The sequence below is a fragment of the Natator depressus genome, chromosome 17 (assembly GCF_965152275.1).
Source record: "Natator depressus isolate rNatDep1 chromosome 17, rNatDep2.hap1, whole genome shotgun sequence".
Taxonomy (NCBI): Eukaryota; Metazoa; Chordata; order Testudines; family Cheloniidae; genus Natator; species Natator depressus.
This window is the reverse complement of record NC_134250.1, coordinates 10,036,947-10,053,017: the sequence shown is the minus strand read 5'-3', so window position 1 is coordinate 10,053,017 and position 16,071 is coordinate 10,036,947. Positions and strand designations below refer to the sequence as shown.

The 16,071-nt window shown below is 48.8% G+C and overlaps 1 protein-coding gene across 6 annotated transcripts in view; it reads right to left on the bottom strand.

Moving 5' to 3' along the window:
* SGSM2 (small G protein signaling modulator 2) overlaps positions 1-16,071 on the bottom strand; it is a 144,088-nt gene that overhangs the window by 40,353 nt on the left and 87,664 nt on the right. For all 6 annotated transcript variants that reach the window (XM_074974846.1, XM_074974849.1, XM_074974848.1 and 3 more), the window contains exons 3-7: positions 11,175-11,337; positions 6,545-6,706; positions 2,131-2,198; positions 1,533-1,678; positions 914-1,048 (exon numbers count right to left, since the gene is read on the bottom strand). In XM_074974846.1, coding sequence (XP_074830947.1) covers positions 914-1,048; positions 1,533-1,678; positions 2,131-2,198; positions 6,545-6,706; positions 11,175-11,337 — 674 coding nt within the window. The remainder of the gene's footprint in view (positions 1-913; positions 1,049-1,532; positions 1,679-2,130; positions 2,199-6,544; positions 6,707-11,174; positions 11,338-16,071) is intronic.

Sequence of the window (16,071 nt, the reverse complement as noted above, 5' to 3'; positions counted from 1 at the left end):
AAAGAGTCCAGCGGAGGGCAACAAAAATGGTTAGGGGACTGGAACACATGAGTTATGAGGAGAGGCTGAGGGAACTGGGGATGATTAGTCTACGGAAGAGAAGAATGAGGGGGGGATTTGATAAGTGCTTTCAACTACCTGAAAGGGGGTTCCAAAGAGGATGGCTCTAGACTGTTCTCAGTGGTAGCAGATGACAGAACAAGGAGTAATGGTCTCAAGTTGCAGTGGGGGAGATTTAGGTTGGATATTAGGAAAAACTTTTTCACTAGGAGGGTGGTGAAACACTGGAATGCGTTACCTAGGGAGGTGGTGGAATCTCCTTCCTTAGAAGTTTTTAAGGTCAGGCTTGACAAAGCCCTGGCTGGGATGATTTAATTAGGGATCGGTCCTGCTTTGAGCAGGGGGTTGGACTAGATGACATCCTGAGGTCCCTTCCAACCCTGATACTCTATGATTCTAATGTGGGAAGAGGTCCGTTTGATGGGCAGGGGTATAAACCCATTTAAATTGGCCAATTTTAATCCCAGCTTGATCCCAGTTCTCTCCTTCCTTTTTTGTTTGCAGTACATATCACAGTTTAACTGGAAGGGGAGGTGGGTACCATTAGTGAGGTCTCTGCCTGGGAAAGGAGTCAAAGCTCCACCCAAACACCCGGGCTGAGCCAGAAAGGATGGCACTCAGCATCCTTCCATCCCTGAAGCTTACATGGCTCAGACAGATGATGCATCTGCCTTCTGCTGGGCCAGCTCAGGATTCAGACACTGCCTCTGAAGCTGGATAGTCCAGAGAATAAGGCACTGGCTGGGGATTCACTGTACTTGAGTTCCATTCCTGGCTCTACCATGCTGAGCCAGCCAGCATTAATCTCGCTCCAGTAATATGAACTCAACACACTTGATGCTCAGATACTTACTGGCTGGACCAGGACATTATTTTTCCCATACAGCAGGTGAGTCCTCGAATTCTGGTGCAAAGACTCCACGTATTCTCTAGCTGAAGCTGCAAATCGGTCTTCCGACATGCTCCCGCTCGAGTGCTGTTTCCGGATCTAGGAGACACGAGAACCGTCGGTCAGCACACAGGTTACACGGTAGCAGTCGCAATTGTATGAAGAGGCCGCTCAGAGCAGCAGCTCCACTAAAAAGGGCATCTTGAGAAATCTCTTTCCGGATGGACTTACTTTCTGCAGCCCTGGACTTTACAGGCATGTGAGGGGCGCTCCCCCTCACCCCAGCCACAGAGGCTTGCTCCTCCCCAAGGCAGGGAATCAGCATAGCAAGTGAAAGCCCTGGCGTCTCAAGCCACAAAATTCCAGATCTGGATCTCAAACCTCCCTAAATTTGGAGGGGACATTTGGAGCCAAATGGCCTTTCAGCTGTGACGAAGGCATGCACAAAAAAGCGTTCTCCATTCCTGGTAATAGGTGGAGGCTGCCCGTGGGTGTTATCTAAATACCCGTCCACCCTTCTTCCCCTCTTGTGGGGTTTCCTTCTGTGCCAATAACAGAGAAGGGGCATGCTGCAAATACCTACTCCCAGCGCCGGGCGTTTTGAGGGTGAGTCCTGGCGCCCGTGGGCTCCATGGATCCGGTGTCTCTGAACCAGCTCGTCGGCTGACGGGTCTGTCCAGTAGTGGTCAGCTGTTTTCAGCTTGGTGTATTCTAGTGCACACGGCCCAACTAGGAGGACAGTAATGAGAGAGGATCTTCAAGAAGAACGGACATTTGTTCAGACTCATCCTCCAGGTCAGATGTTAAACTGAGGCCCTTTCTGCTCGTGTCTGGTGAAGTTAATGATCTCACAGCACAGGAGATAACCTTGGCATTCTGGCCAAATTCCCTCGCTCAATAAACCAAGTGCTGTTAGGAGACTGCAGGAGAAATATTGCTGAGCACTTAATACACAGTCACTGCGTGGTTAGTACCTCCAATTCCCTGCTGTGGGACACCACACCTAGAAAAGTGCTCTAAGAAAACCAAATTCGGTTCTGCTCTATCATCAAAGCCAGCAATCAAATAGGAAAACAAGGTGATCTGTCTCCATTCCCCCCCCCCGCCCCGCTTCTGGGAAAATGCAATAAGAAACAAAACAAAACCCTAAACCACCCGGAGCGAACAATGAAAGTACTTACCAAGGAGAGAAGCTAGGATTGGTCCATAAACAGGATCTGCCAATAAAGCTTCTCTCTCATAATATTTGCTGGGAATAAAAGATGAAAGTGGATTAGAGTCACGTGTTGGTATTTTCAAAAGCTCCCAAGTCACTTAGGAGCGTGAGTTCCATTGACTGCCACAGGTACTCGTGCTCCCAAGTCACACCAGTGTTTTTGAAAATGCCATCCATTGCTAGTTGCTACCACAGCCTGCCCAAAAAGAGTCAAAGGCCTCCGGGGGGAGAGGCATTCTCCAGAGCTGCCGTCCAACTCTTCGGGTTTGATCCTGCAGACAGGCACTCTGGGAGCATACTGTTATTCCCCGCAGCCCTGTTGAAGTAGCTGGAAGGGTAGGCCGGAATAAGCACATGCACGGGGGTAAAAGTTTGCAGAAGGAGAGGCTCAGTTTTGAAGCAAAACCACAAAAACCTTACTAAATCGTAATTCTGCAGCCAAACCATCATCCCAACGGCAACTGCAGACAATCGAGTTACCTGGATCTCTTAGACAGGCTCTACATTAAGGTAATCACAACTAAAAAGGGAAAAAAGTGATTTAATCTATTTTAAAAATATGTTTATATATAAAATTATGAACAATTTTTTTGTGTAAACTTGAAGTCAACCATTGCAGCGCCGCTCTTAGTGCAATACACAAGAAACCCACGGAGCACCACACTTCGCTCCACAGATCCAACACCCACCCCAGACACACTAAGAAATGCGTCATCTACAGCCACACAGTCAGATACCATGGAATGTGCTCTGACGAGAAAGACCGGGATACACCCTAAACACACTTAAAATCGCCATCACAAAACAAGGACACTTCACCAGAGAAGTAGATCGCATCATGGAACGGGCCCACACACCCCAAGAAAGCCTGCTTCAATACAGAAAACAACCGCCCACTGACCCCAATATAGGGAATCATCAAGCAATATTTGATGGAAACCACACCCTGAAAGAAATATTTCCCAAATCCCCTCTTCTGGCCCTCCAACAACCTCCCAGCCTCGCCAAGCTCATCATCAGAAGCAAGCTCCCTACAGATCAGGACACAGCAACTCAAAGCAGCACCAGACCCTGCCAGAACAATTGATGCAAAACCTGCAGACACAATCTCCCCTGCTATAATGCTCCATACCCCCCACAACACACCGTTCAAGGTCCATGGGTCCTACACACGCCTATCAACACGTGGTGTATCTCATCCCCTGCATCAAATGCCCCAACAACTATGTGGGTGGAACCAGACAATCACTATGCTCTTGAATGAACTCACACAGAAAATTATAAAGGACAAAAACACTGTGCACTCTTGGGTGAACACTTTTCACACAGGGGTCACTCCATATCTGATCTTTCAGTACTGATCCTCAAGGGAAAACTGCTCAACACCTTCAAAAGACAAGCCTGGGGACTTAAATTCATAACTCTGCTAGACACCAAAAGCCTTGGACTTAACTGGGACACTAGTTTTATGACAATTTGTAACATACCACGCTGCCTGCCAACCTTTAATTGTGTGAACCCCTTATGCTTAACAATCCGTCCCAACTTGTATTTACCTTCCCCAGATCTGTAGAGTTGTGTGTGGTTCGACAGCTTGTCTCTCTCACCAACAGAAGTTGGTCCAATAAAAGAGATTACTTCACCCATCTTGTCTCTCTGAACAGAATATCATTCTGCTTGTATCTTCCACTAGATGGGGCTCAAACTCTATGCTATTTCCAATTTCCTAAAGGCGAAGCCACCAAAACACCAGGGATTCAAGAAGTGATGTAATCCCACTGATCAGAAATATTCTCTTGCTTTAAAGAAAAACTTTTCAGCATAATTGGCATGGACTCAAATACAAGGAAAACACAACAATACAAAACAAAGAAACAACCTTGATGCTGCTTTAGAAGCAAAGAGACAAGACACCCCTCATCCCAGGTCCGGGACCTAAGACTGGCAGGGCTGGATTGGGAACAGGTACAGGACTAGACTGGATTGGGAACCAGTTTTACTGACAGACGATTGGATTGTCCAAGTCAGGCACCCACAACAACATGTGCTTGCAGTGCACCAGATATGCCCGTCTCCATGCTTTGTCGCTGGCCAAGCGCAGGTGCAAACAGAGCACCTGGTTTGCAGAGATCATTTAGGCAGTCGCGCACACCTAACTTTGAAGCTATGGCCCCAAATCTTGTTGATTGAGGAAGTAACCATTATACTCCCGAAAAAGGGGTGCATTTCTGAAAGCGATCGTGGGCCTCACTCATGCTACCCTGCTATCAGGAGAAAAACTGGCTTAACACAGGAGGAGAGTTAGCTCAGCGGTCTTCACAGCATATCCCCATGCTCCATACCTCCCCAACACACAAATGACAAACGGCTGCTTAAGCAAACTGGGATCAGATGCCCCCAACAAAATAGTTTTTTTGATCATCACTAAGACCTTTCTCTTCCCTCTCGACGGGAAGACAGAACAGGTAAATATATTCCTCTTCTGACCTGCTCCCAAGGAAGACCTAACCCAGATTTTGGAAATACTGTGGGAAGACTGACAGAGTCTAGCCACTGTGGCAAAATACCTTGTTTGGCTCAGTCCTTTTTAGCTTTGGAGACTCAGGTTTGGGGCAAGGCGAATCCTTATAGGTGGCCCAGAGTCCTGCTACTCCTCTCCTCAGTCAGTCCCTTGTGCTTGTTTTCCTTCCCTTCTGGGGAGCGAGTGCAGCCTCCCTACTGGGAAGGTTTGGTGTCTTGCTCCAAACAGCCTACTGGCAGCTTCCCTGCTCCCCTCACTCCCCCGCTCCTACCACCCAGGGGAGGGTTTAAAAAGGTCCCAAGTAGTTGGAGTCAGCTGAACCTAATTGGTTCCCTAGCAACCCCTTTTCCGGCTGAACCTTATTGCCCTTGGTTATCTCTCCTCAGTGGATAGGGAGAGGCCTTTTAATCCCCTGGGACTAATTACTACCCCCCCATTTTGTAGCTGTTTGTCCTGGGTTTACCACAATACTTTAACTGCCCCCGAATACCATTCTCCTTTGCACAGCCAAGCAGACCCGTCTCCACGATAAGAGCAAAGCAAGTTACAGACATGCTGCAGACATGCTCTCGGTTTGTGACTAGCCTAGGCCAGGCCTCAGGGTTTCCACCATTCCTTTCTTCTGAGACCACCAAAGTCTCCCCAGGATACTCCTCATTCTGTTGCGTTTGCTGTAGGGGTGGAGGAGATAAGGTGAGGACAACCTCCCTGGGGAGCCCAATGCCTAGGCACGCGGCCAGGAGGAGACTTGAGCAGAATGCCAAAGAGTTTGTCCATGTCTGCTAGAATCCAAATGCATCACGTCCACAAGGTGCCTGAGCTCTCTGCAAGCCTCGAAGGGGGAAATCTCCATCACAAACGTAACCCTTCCAAATAAAGGCAACATGTCGTCACAGGACTGACCTACCCCAATCAGACCTTCCTACAGTTTTCTAAATTTTCACTCCTCACCTCCTTTCGCTCCCCTTTCCTCTGCAGAGCGCACATGCCCTCCTGGCACGCTACAGCTTCTCGCTTAAGAGTCTCAAAAGCACCTTAATGACTTGGGTGCCTAATTCTTATTGCAATGTGCAAGTCAACAGAACTTAGGTGCCTAAGTCACGTAGGGCAGTGGATCTCAACCAGGGGTACATGTACTCCTGGGGGTACGCAGAGATCTTTCGGGGGTATATCAACTCATCTAGATATTTGCCTAGTTTTACAACAGGCTACAGAAAAAGCACTAGCAAAGTCAGTACAAACTAAAATTTCATACAGACAATGACTTGTTTACACTGCTTAATATACTGTCCGCTGAAATGTAAATACAATATTTATATTCCAATCGATTTATTTTCTAATTATATGGTAAAAACAAGAAAGTCAGCAATTCTTTCCGTAATCGTGTGCTGTGCCACTTTGGTATTGTTTTGTCTGATTGTGTAAGAAAACAGTTTTTAAGTGAGGTGAAACTTAGGGTTCGCAAGACAAATCAGACACCTGAAAGGGGTCCAGTCGTCTGGAAAGGTTGAGAACCACTGACTTAGGGTCCTTTGATAATTTTACCCCTAGACTACAGCCAGCTGACATTTTGCAAAGTTTTAAAAAAAGTAGTAAAAAATACATTTATTTTAAATGTGTAAGATTAATTTACTAGTTCTTCGAGCTCTCCCGCAGGGTGAGATTTAATGGAAACTTTGAAACATTGAGAAAACGTTTCTAAAACAAAAACACAAATTGTGGGGATTTTTTTTTTTTTTAAACTTTTTTCTGGGTTTGCGGATGGGACACTGACGACGTTCGCTACTACAAAGACACAGTGCACGTTGGTCCGACAAACAAAACCTTTGTGCTGCCAGCTGTTTGCTCTGCTCGTTACCTGCAGTTGTCCACCAGGTACTGGACGATTTTGTCCAGCACTTTCTCAATCAAGGCCGTCCGCACCCAGATGTGTCTGATGGCCTGCAGCGTCAGGACAGGTGTTTTGCTTGAGGTAGACCCCTGCCTCTTGAGGGATTCCTGGCCATTCGGTTGATTTTTCCTGCAAAAGGGATACAGTGAAAGTTGTTGGAGTCCAGATTTTTACTTTGACAGAGCTCTGCGTGCACATGTATTGGAATATACAAGGTGCATCAGATGAAGTCAGATGTGGACACTATGTTTTATGTTCACCGTTGCACTGGGGTGCTAGGATCCAGAATTTTATTCAGCCCATTATGAAGATAGGGTCAAAAGTGATGAATAATTTGGGGTGTCTCCATTTTGGGGATAACCAGACAGAGGTTTTAAAGGGGCCTGATTTTCAGGGGCCAGATGTTTAGTACCCTCTGAAAATCAGGTCCCTTCAAGGCATCTCAAGTTGGAACCCCAACTACTGGGACACTCAAAATCACTAGTCACTTCACAGGGACCTGTTTACAAAAAAATCAAATCTGAATCCACATGCAGTTTTTGAAATCCCCTCCAAATGTGGGGGCATTTGGGATTCCATCTTATTTTCCCACTGTAGATTGGCTCCATTAGATTAGATAGACTGCATAGCAGGTCCATTGAACCCAGAGCAGCTGCTATTCTGGTCTGTTTGAGACTGCACCCAACAGAGCAAAAATCTAAATGTTCCAGAGAATCAACTGCCTAAAAGGCGCAGACGTTTATTTCTAATCAAATACAACTGCAAGCTTCACTTAGCCCTTGTATAGCTGCAGGAAGGACTGTAGAAAGGATGGATGCAGACATTCAAATATTAACGTTTGGAGACTCATCAACTGCATTTTGACAGCATCCCCCATCCTGAAGGATCTCAAGGTGCTTTGTCAGCTGTGTATGTGACAGCCAGCTGCTATAGCTTGGTTTAAGAGCCAAAGATTTCTAGTTGGAGCCATAAGACTCTAGATTCCGTGTGGATCAGGCACAGCGGGGGACCTGTAACAAACACTGACCAATGGGTTAAACATTCATTCAGCACCCAAAATGCAGCCACCTCTGGGATAAGCCCCATGAATAAGACAGTCGGGGGAGAATTATGGAAAATCTCTACTCTTATTAAAGTTCCATGAGATCTTTGATGGTTACAGAACAGCCATCGGGGTCAAATTTTAAGGTCACGTCCAAATGATCTGAGTTGAGAACCAGAGGGTTTGGCATGAGATGTTAACAATGAATTCAGGGTTTCCAAAGGGCTAGCCAGTAGCAGTGCATTTGATCAAAACTCATCCAAGTCCCAGTGAAATAAACGAAGGAGTGGGAGGTGGCTGGCCAGGGGCTGTGGTGGCTACAGAATACACCTGCAAAGCAATGCAGAGCTCAGGTAAAGGAGGGGAGTTAGAGGGAGATGTACGCAGAGCCCAGCCAGTTCCAAAGTCTGGGGAAGGTGCATGCCAGGCAGCAGGACAGGACAAGAGGTGGGGCTCATCTCAAGGAAACAGATAATTCAATGGAACGGATGATAGACGCTGAGCCAGACTCAGCCCTGGGAGGCATCAGTGGATTACGCCAGGGATGAATTTGTCCCACTGTCTCAGCCAATCTGCTCTTAAATCAGATCAGGCGTTATCTGGCTTTGATGGTGGACGGTGCGCCAAATGCAGAGGGTCAGAGTTGAGTTCTGAGCGCTCTTTTGCACGCCGTACCCAGCAATGCGGTCCATGTCCAGCAGCAGTTCCCATGCTGCAGGTTATTGATTGGCCTGCCTCGACCCTACTTTCCTTTGGATTTTTTTAGAAACAGCCTCCAGCCTATTAAAGGGAATGGCTCAAATGCACACGCTATTCCTTATCGATCAATTCTTAACACGAGCTACTAACCCAGGGCCAGATTCGGGCTGACCCCCCTCAGAGGTGCCCAGGCATGCCAATTCTGACCTGCACACACTCCCTCCCCAGGCCATTTCTTGGTGCAGAGATTGACAAGCCCAGGTGACAGTGGGAAGCGGTTTAGTGAGCTGCGCAAATACGAAATTGACACCACTGCCTTTTCCCAGGCTTTGCATTCCACTGCCCAGACAGCACACTGGCTGGCCCATCCCAGTTTGCATCAGCCTCCCATCTGCTGTGCACGGTTGTCCCCACCTCCCCGTCACACTTGGAGCCATGTTCATTTCCCTTCCCACTGGCAGCGAGCTTCGTCTTTCCTGCTACCGAGGAGTATATTGCCTTACAGGCCAATATGGATTATTCTTGACACAGACAGTCGTACGCGCGGAACCTTGCCAGGGATGCCTTCTGATTCATGTAAACATCCTTCTGAACCTTCCCTCCACCCTTTTTTGTTTCTTTCTGATGCACTAAGGTGACCTGAAACGGGAGCGCTTCCCCCCCCCCCCCCGTTTTGCATCAACACCGCTTGTGCCATTAGTTAGGCAGCACCAAAGGAGAACGCTGCTCCATCCAGAATGCCGTCAATGCGGCAACCAACGAATAATATAAGAAATGAAGACTATAAATACAATCATCAGAACAGTCACCCCGGACGCTTCACCTAACTAGGCAGCGCACAGGACGTAGAAAACAATTTACGGTAACGTGCTCACGGGGTCCCATTCCTGCCAAGTGCACAGTCTGGCGCCGACGCGGGAAAGCACTTACGCACATGGACTAAATCCATTAGACTGGAAGCTCTTTGAGGCAGGGACAATCTTCTTGTTTGATGTTTGTACAGCGCCTAGCGCAATGGGGTGCTGGTCCGTGACAGGGCCTCCTAGGTGCTGCCACAACACAAACAAATAGCCATAAGAATATCAGTGCCTCGTCAAGGCAGCTCTTAACTGTGGGGCAGCGTAGGCATGCCCTAAGTGCTGTCCTAAATAGGGATGCTTCTGTGAATCAGGGCCTCAGGATATAGCAGGGAGCCAGTTTCTCAGATCTGATACATTCAGCAAACTGAATTCAAGTCTCCTCTGCTCTGTTTTGTTAGAGGTCACAGCTGGAGGTCCCGGAGCAGTGGACTGGGAGTTTTCTCAGCCCTTAATTGAAGGGGCATGGATGTTGAATTTTTAGTAAAAGTGTCTTTCTGCCAAACGTTTAAACCAGACCAAATAAAATGGAAATAGGCAGAGATTTTAAACAAATAAAGAGGCAAAAAAAAAAAACTGGAAAAGGAAAGGGTTTATTAAACATACATCAATGAAATAGTTTGGTAATAAAAGGAAGTTAAATAAAAGGTAAGCGTTGGAAAAATAAAGGAGGCAGGGTTAAAATAGCTAATGTAAATAAATGTTTAAATGATTCAGAAACAGCACAGTGGGTGAGCCAATATCTTTCATTGGAACATCAATTCATGCTCACTGGAAACCTATATAACTACAGGAACTTAGTGCAAGAAGATATTCAAGAGACCAGAAGTTCCTACGAGTGCAAAGACCCCTGTCCAGGTTCAGCAGCCCCATTGTGCAAGGTGCTGTACAAACACATAGGAAGATGCGGTCCTTTCCCCAGTGAGCTTACAATCCAAGGCCCTGATCCTGCAAAGACTTATGCACGTGAGTAGTTCCACTGACTTCAATGGAATCACTGACAGTGAGTAAAACGGAGCACGTGCTTTAGACTTTCCAGGATCAGGGCCTCAGGCGCTTCACCTCAGTGGGACTACGCGCATGTTTAAAGTGAGGCCCAGGTTGCTGAATCAATCAGGGCCTGATCATGGTTACCTTCCTCCGCCATTGCCTTCACCCCTCCCTCCTATTGTCTGTTACCAGTCATTGGTTTATCTCATCGTTTATTAGGCCCTGATCCTGGAATGAGCTCCACGCAGGAGGGACCCCTACTCCTATATGACCTCTGCTGAATCAGCCGGCAGGAAGGACACTGTAGGATCCTGGCCTGAAAGTGGAAACGCCGTGTACAATGCTGATTGGGGTGTATTGAATCCGGTGTCTCTTGCACTTTCCTCTGGTGGGCCTATCAGGTCTCCCAACGCACGTGGAGAAAAAAAGGGTGGTCAAGGGGAACAAACAAGCAAGCAAAGATAAACGTTCAGGCCTTCTTTACTCCATAAAGAACCGCCCTCTGCCACAAAGTGGGTGAATCGCTCCCATCTAGCGCTGGTTTTGGCAAGGGGAGAGCCGCGACTTCTGCTTTTCCATGAAGCTCTGTTCCTTCTGTCACCTGCTCCCACCCACCTCCACCCAATCGGTCTGCTTTGTCCACCCGTCGCATCCTGGCCGATACCTAGCTGCCCGTGAGCAGCGACTGTCTTCTGTGTTATTTGTCTCGACAGCACCTGGTGTAATCGGGGGTCCTGACCCTTGACTGGAGTTCCTGGGCACGCCGTGATGCACATAAAGAGTAAAAATTAAATGCAGCACAAACCCAGCTCTCGCCCTTTGGCCCTTTGCCACTCACTTGAGAATGTTTGAACTTTAGAAAATTTTGACAAAAATTCATTTTCGACAAGTTTTTCTGACCGGTTGAATTTTCCCCCAAAAGTTGCCCAAAGTAATTTTCCGAGCAGCTCTAGCTGTCCCCTTCAAGCCGCCATGACAGTCTCACATTCAGAACAGCCCTTGGCCTTACCTGCCTTCCGCCTGCTGCTGCAGTTTCTGCACTTTCTTGCATATGTCCCCAGCTACCGCGTACGTCTTGCCAACTTTGGTGAAGAGGGCAGCGACCTTATCGGTCCGGAGGAAGCCGGCGGCTCTGCGTTTCAGCATGTGCAGGAGGCACGCCTCCACCACACCTGGAAAAGGACAGGAGACATCACCATGAGCACTCGGATGGATCCTCCACTCCATTCTTCTTGGCACGAGTCAGTAAGGAGAGAAAGGCCATCTAATGAAACACATCTCATATCTAGGGAGGGAGAGAATATGGGCCAGGGTAGTAAGTAATGAGGACCCAGGGGTTCTATTTCTGCTTCAGCTGTGGACTCACTGTGTGACCTCAAACAAATCTCTTACTCTCTTTGTGCCTCAGTTTCCCCATCAGGAAAGCAGGGATAACAATACACTTACCTGTCCCACGGGGGTGTCATCAGGCTTGCTAACTGCACTGACAGCCTTGGATGAAAGTTGGACTCCGCAGCCAGGTTCTGCAGGAACCTGCATAAACCCAAATATCCTGGCAGGTGTGTCTGTCTATATTTATATTTTTTCCTGTGGGCAATATTTTGTGCCTCAGGGAGCCATTTACATGGATTACATAACAGGAGGCTGGCCTTCTAGGAACTGAAAAGCAGACAGAAGACCAGATCTCGTAATTGGTAACGATCTTGTAATTGGTAATTATGAGATTACTAATTGGCAATTGATCTCATAATTGGTATATCCAAGCACCAGACCAGCAGTGATGGGTCCCCTAAAATACTATATTTTAATTCCCATAAATAATTGTAATACCTAGCTCTTATATAGCACTTTTCATCAATAGATCTCAAGGTCAGTATCATTATCTCCATTTTACAGATGAGGAAATGGAGGCATGGAGGGTTGAAGTTATTTGCCCAAGGTCACCCAGCAGGCCAGTGGCAGAGTCAGGAGTAGATCCCAGGTCTTCTGAGTCCCAGTCCAGTGCTTTATCCACTAGGCCATACTGCCTAAAGAATCTCACTGGACACGTAAACGTGAATACTATCATCCCCTTGGAAGGTGAACGACACCTTGATGCTGCTCCGACTGACTCCACAAGGCAGGATCAGGCCCTAACTTGGAGGTACACTGAGCTAAATATGTGCTTTTACTGAGGACCTCTCCTTTTTGGCAGGAGCTCCCTGTTGTCTTAGGGAGATCCCACATCCTCTATAATCAGGTGATTCCCCCAGTCTGGATACATTTGCTTATTGGGATGTGACAGACTGTCAGGGCGGCACGTTCCCCAACCCCTCCCTTGTTGCGGGGGTGATGCTGCCATACACTTGTAGTTTGTGTCAGCTTTGTGCAGAATCTCATCAGGCAGGATGTGTCTCATCCCGCCCCCACTTGGACAAATCTCCTAGTCCAACACGTTAAACGTTTCTCCATATACCGAGGTCATTGACATGAAAGCAACACGCTGCACATAAGCTAATCTGGGGACTATGTAGCCTTCCTCACGGCGCTATCTTGATTTGCAGAAGCAGGGTAGGACAAATCATCCATTTATCTTCCAATCCTTACATGCTACGTATTAATCCTACACATCACGGGGTGGGTGTTCGCTCGGCAACCCTACTGCGGCGGAGTTCAACTTTGTGCAGTGGCGTGTGCCTCTAAAACCAGCCTACCAAAACAAAACCCGCTGCCCTGTACTTCGTTCGCCCCCTGGACGGAGGAGAAGAGATCGAACAAGCCAGGTGTGACACGTTAGTCGTGTCGCTTCGTGCACTTCTGCGAGGCACACAGCAAAGAGGGTGGTATCAGACCCGAGATACAACAGAACAGATTTGACAACCTAGATCAAGAAAGCAACGGATGGGGATGGAGTTATGATCTATTTTTCTGCTTCTTAAAAAGGCATCGATGTATCAGATTCGGTGCCTATCAGCTGAACTGGACAGTCGAGCCCACAGCCACCTGCAGAGCGTTCGCTAATGATCGGCCCTGCTTCCCTGGCGACTAACACAACACTTAGAGAAAAGCGGGGGGGAGTGAGGGGGGAGGAAAAGGAGAGGAAGTGGCCTAGGACTGCGTCTTTATCGGAACAGACATAACCAGGCGTGTCTGAATCCAGATGGGACAATTAGCGCTGGAGATCTTAGGGGAACAGGGCTGGCTTTCTACATCTTTTATACAATGAAAGACTTCACTGAGGAAGATGATGGATTTAATGGCGGCGGGGGGTGGGGGTGTTGTGTGTGTGGGTTGGTGGTTTTTTTTTTAAATAGAAGGAAATGTCGTACATCAAACAGCCGCAAGAAGGCTGGATGGAGATATCCATCCCTGGACAGTGGAAAAATACAGGTTCCTTGCAGCACACCTGGCTTGAGCAGCATAGGATTGATCCGGTTCTCACTGAAGTCTCTGGGGAAACCTGTCCATTCCCTTAGGCCTTGCTAGGTGGGAAGCCTCTAGGTAAGAGGGACGTGACTAGGGACTTGTTTTAAAACCTTTTTTCTCTTATGTTATCCTTTATTCCTGCTGTTAAGATTAAACAATACTTGGGTTTAAGCAGACTGTCTGGTCACTGTATTCGCTGCCGGACACAGACTCCTGAAGGAAAAAACCCAGTCAGACCTGCTGGGTAGAAACAATGGAGATACAGGATGCTGTAACACCGGAGCCCAGTCTAGGGATGGGAGAATCATGTGATCCCACTCCGAGAGAGAGGGAGAGAGGCCTGACACCTGAGAGGGTGCACTCAGAGAGACCAGGAAGGGGACAGAGGTACAGCAAAGGTTGCCAGGCGTCCGGTCGAAGAGGGACCCTAGTGGCTCTGGTCAGCACTGCTGACCAGGCCATTAGAAGTCCGGTCGGCGGCACAGCAGGTCTAAGGTAGGTTCCCTGCCTGCCCTGGCTCCACACAGCTCCTGGAAGCGGCTGGCACGTCCCTCTGGCTCCTAGGCGCAGGGGAGACCAGGGAAGCTCTGCGCGTTTCCCCCACCCCGAGTGACGGCTCCGCAGCTCCCATTGGCCGGGAACAGCAGGCAATTGGAGCTGCGGGGGCGGGTAGTGAGCAGCGCGCACCACGCAGAGCCGCCAGGCTGCCCCTGTGCCTGGGAGCCGGACATGGTGGCTGCTTCCAGGAGCTGCATGGAGCCAGGGAACCTGCCTTAGCCCTGCTGTGCCACCGACCGGGAGCCGCCTGAGGTAAGCACTGCTCAGCTGGAGCTCAAACCTGCACCCCAACCCCTACACCAGGTCAGAACCCCCTCCCGCTCCTTAACTCCCTCCCCAGAGTTCGCACCCCCACTCGCACGCCAACCCCCTACCTCAGCCCTGAGCCCCCTCCTGCACTCCAAACCCCTCGGCCTCAGCCTGGAGCCCCCTCCTGCACCCTGAACCCCACATTTCTGGCCCCACCCCAGAGCCCACACCCCCAGCCAGAGCCCACACTCCCTCCCTCCCCACAACCCCCTGCTCCAGCTTAGTGAAAGTGAATGAGGGTGGGGGAGAGCAAGCAGCAGAGGGAGGGGGGATGGAGTGAGTTGGGGGCGGGGCCTCAGGGAAGGGGGCAGCGCAAGGGTATTCAGTTTTGTGCCATTAGAAACCCGGCAACCCCTTAGTGCAGCGAGCTCCGTACCTGTGATGTGACGGAGCGGTCTTTGTTCATTTTGCGATGCTTATTGCAACACACTCTGAAGTTCACCAGCCAAACAGGGACTCCCAAAGCCCACACTGGTTTTATTTCAGTCTTGCGCAATGCCCCGCAGAAATCTGAACATTACACTTTAGCTGCTGCAGAGAGCCATGAGCCTAGCCTGGACAATAGCTGAGCAATCGGGGTAAAAAGCCATTCATGCCTGCTCGTGTTTAAATCTAGGTTGCAAATGACTCATCCAGTCAACGCCATACCCAAAGGCGGACAATATCGCTTACTCATTGAAAAAGTAAGTCCCTGAAGCCTCCGCAGAGCGCTCCCCTCTCTCCGGAGTTTGCTTTCCAGCCTCTGAGCAATGTTCGCCCATGTTTATTGATTGCAATTTACCACAGACTGCCTGCTGCTAACATCACAACATTAAATTTTCATCACCAATAGCAAACCGTGTTCCATCCGCTCCGACATACATTACCTCCACATTAGACCCTGGCAGCTAAGCGTGAAGAACACAAAACCTGCCTGCACGCTGAGCTCAAACTTGCCAGGTGAGGAGTGCTTCCTGCAGCCTCCTCTATCGGGCTTATACGGCTCCCATGACTGGAGCATCTGAGCACCTCGCAGTCTTTAATGGATCCATCTTCCCAACACCCCTATGAGGTTCTATGATCCTCATTTTGCGGACGGGAAACTGACAGATTCTTAAAGATGGGCCAGATTCTTAAAGATGTTTAGGCACCCAAAGATCACACAGATAGGGGCTTTTGAAAATCCCACTGGGCACGGAGGTGCCTGACTCCAACGGGATCACACCTCTGATTGACATAACTACGCTGGCAGCAGGCTGGACTGTGGAGATGGCCCCAGCCGGCACATGAGTTAGCAAGTTGAGTTTTGAGAGCTGACCCTGTGGTAGCTAACTCAAGTGAAGAACACATCTTTTTTCGCCCAAACTCTCTCTGTACCTCAATTCCCCACCTGTGAACTGGGGATAACAATACTCCCTTTCCCCTTTGTCCTATTTAGACTGTAAGCCGTTGTATTTCTTACTATAGGTCTGCCCGGTGCCTAGCACAACGGGGCCCCGATCTCCGTTATAACTAAATAATAAATCATAGGAATAGTAGTAATCCACACCAATTCCCACAGGTATCCTAGTCTGGGAATCCTTGTCTAAATCAAGGCCCTACAGTGAGTTTGTGCTCGGCCTCAAGTGGCTCTGCAGGCAACCCTCTGGCCAAGA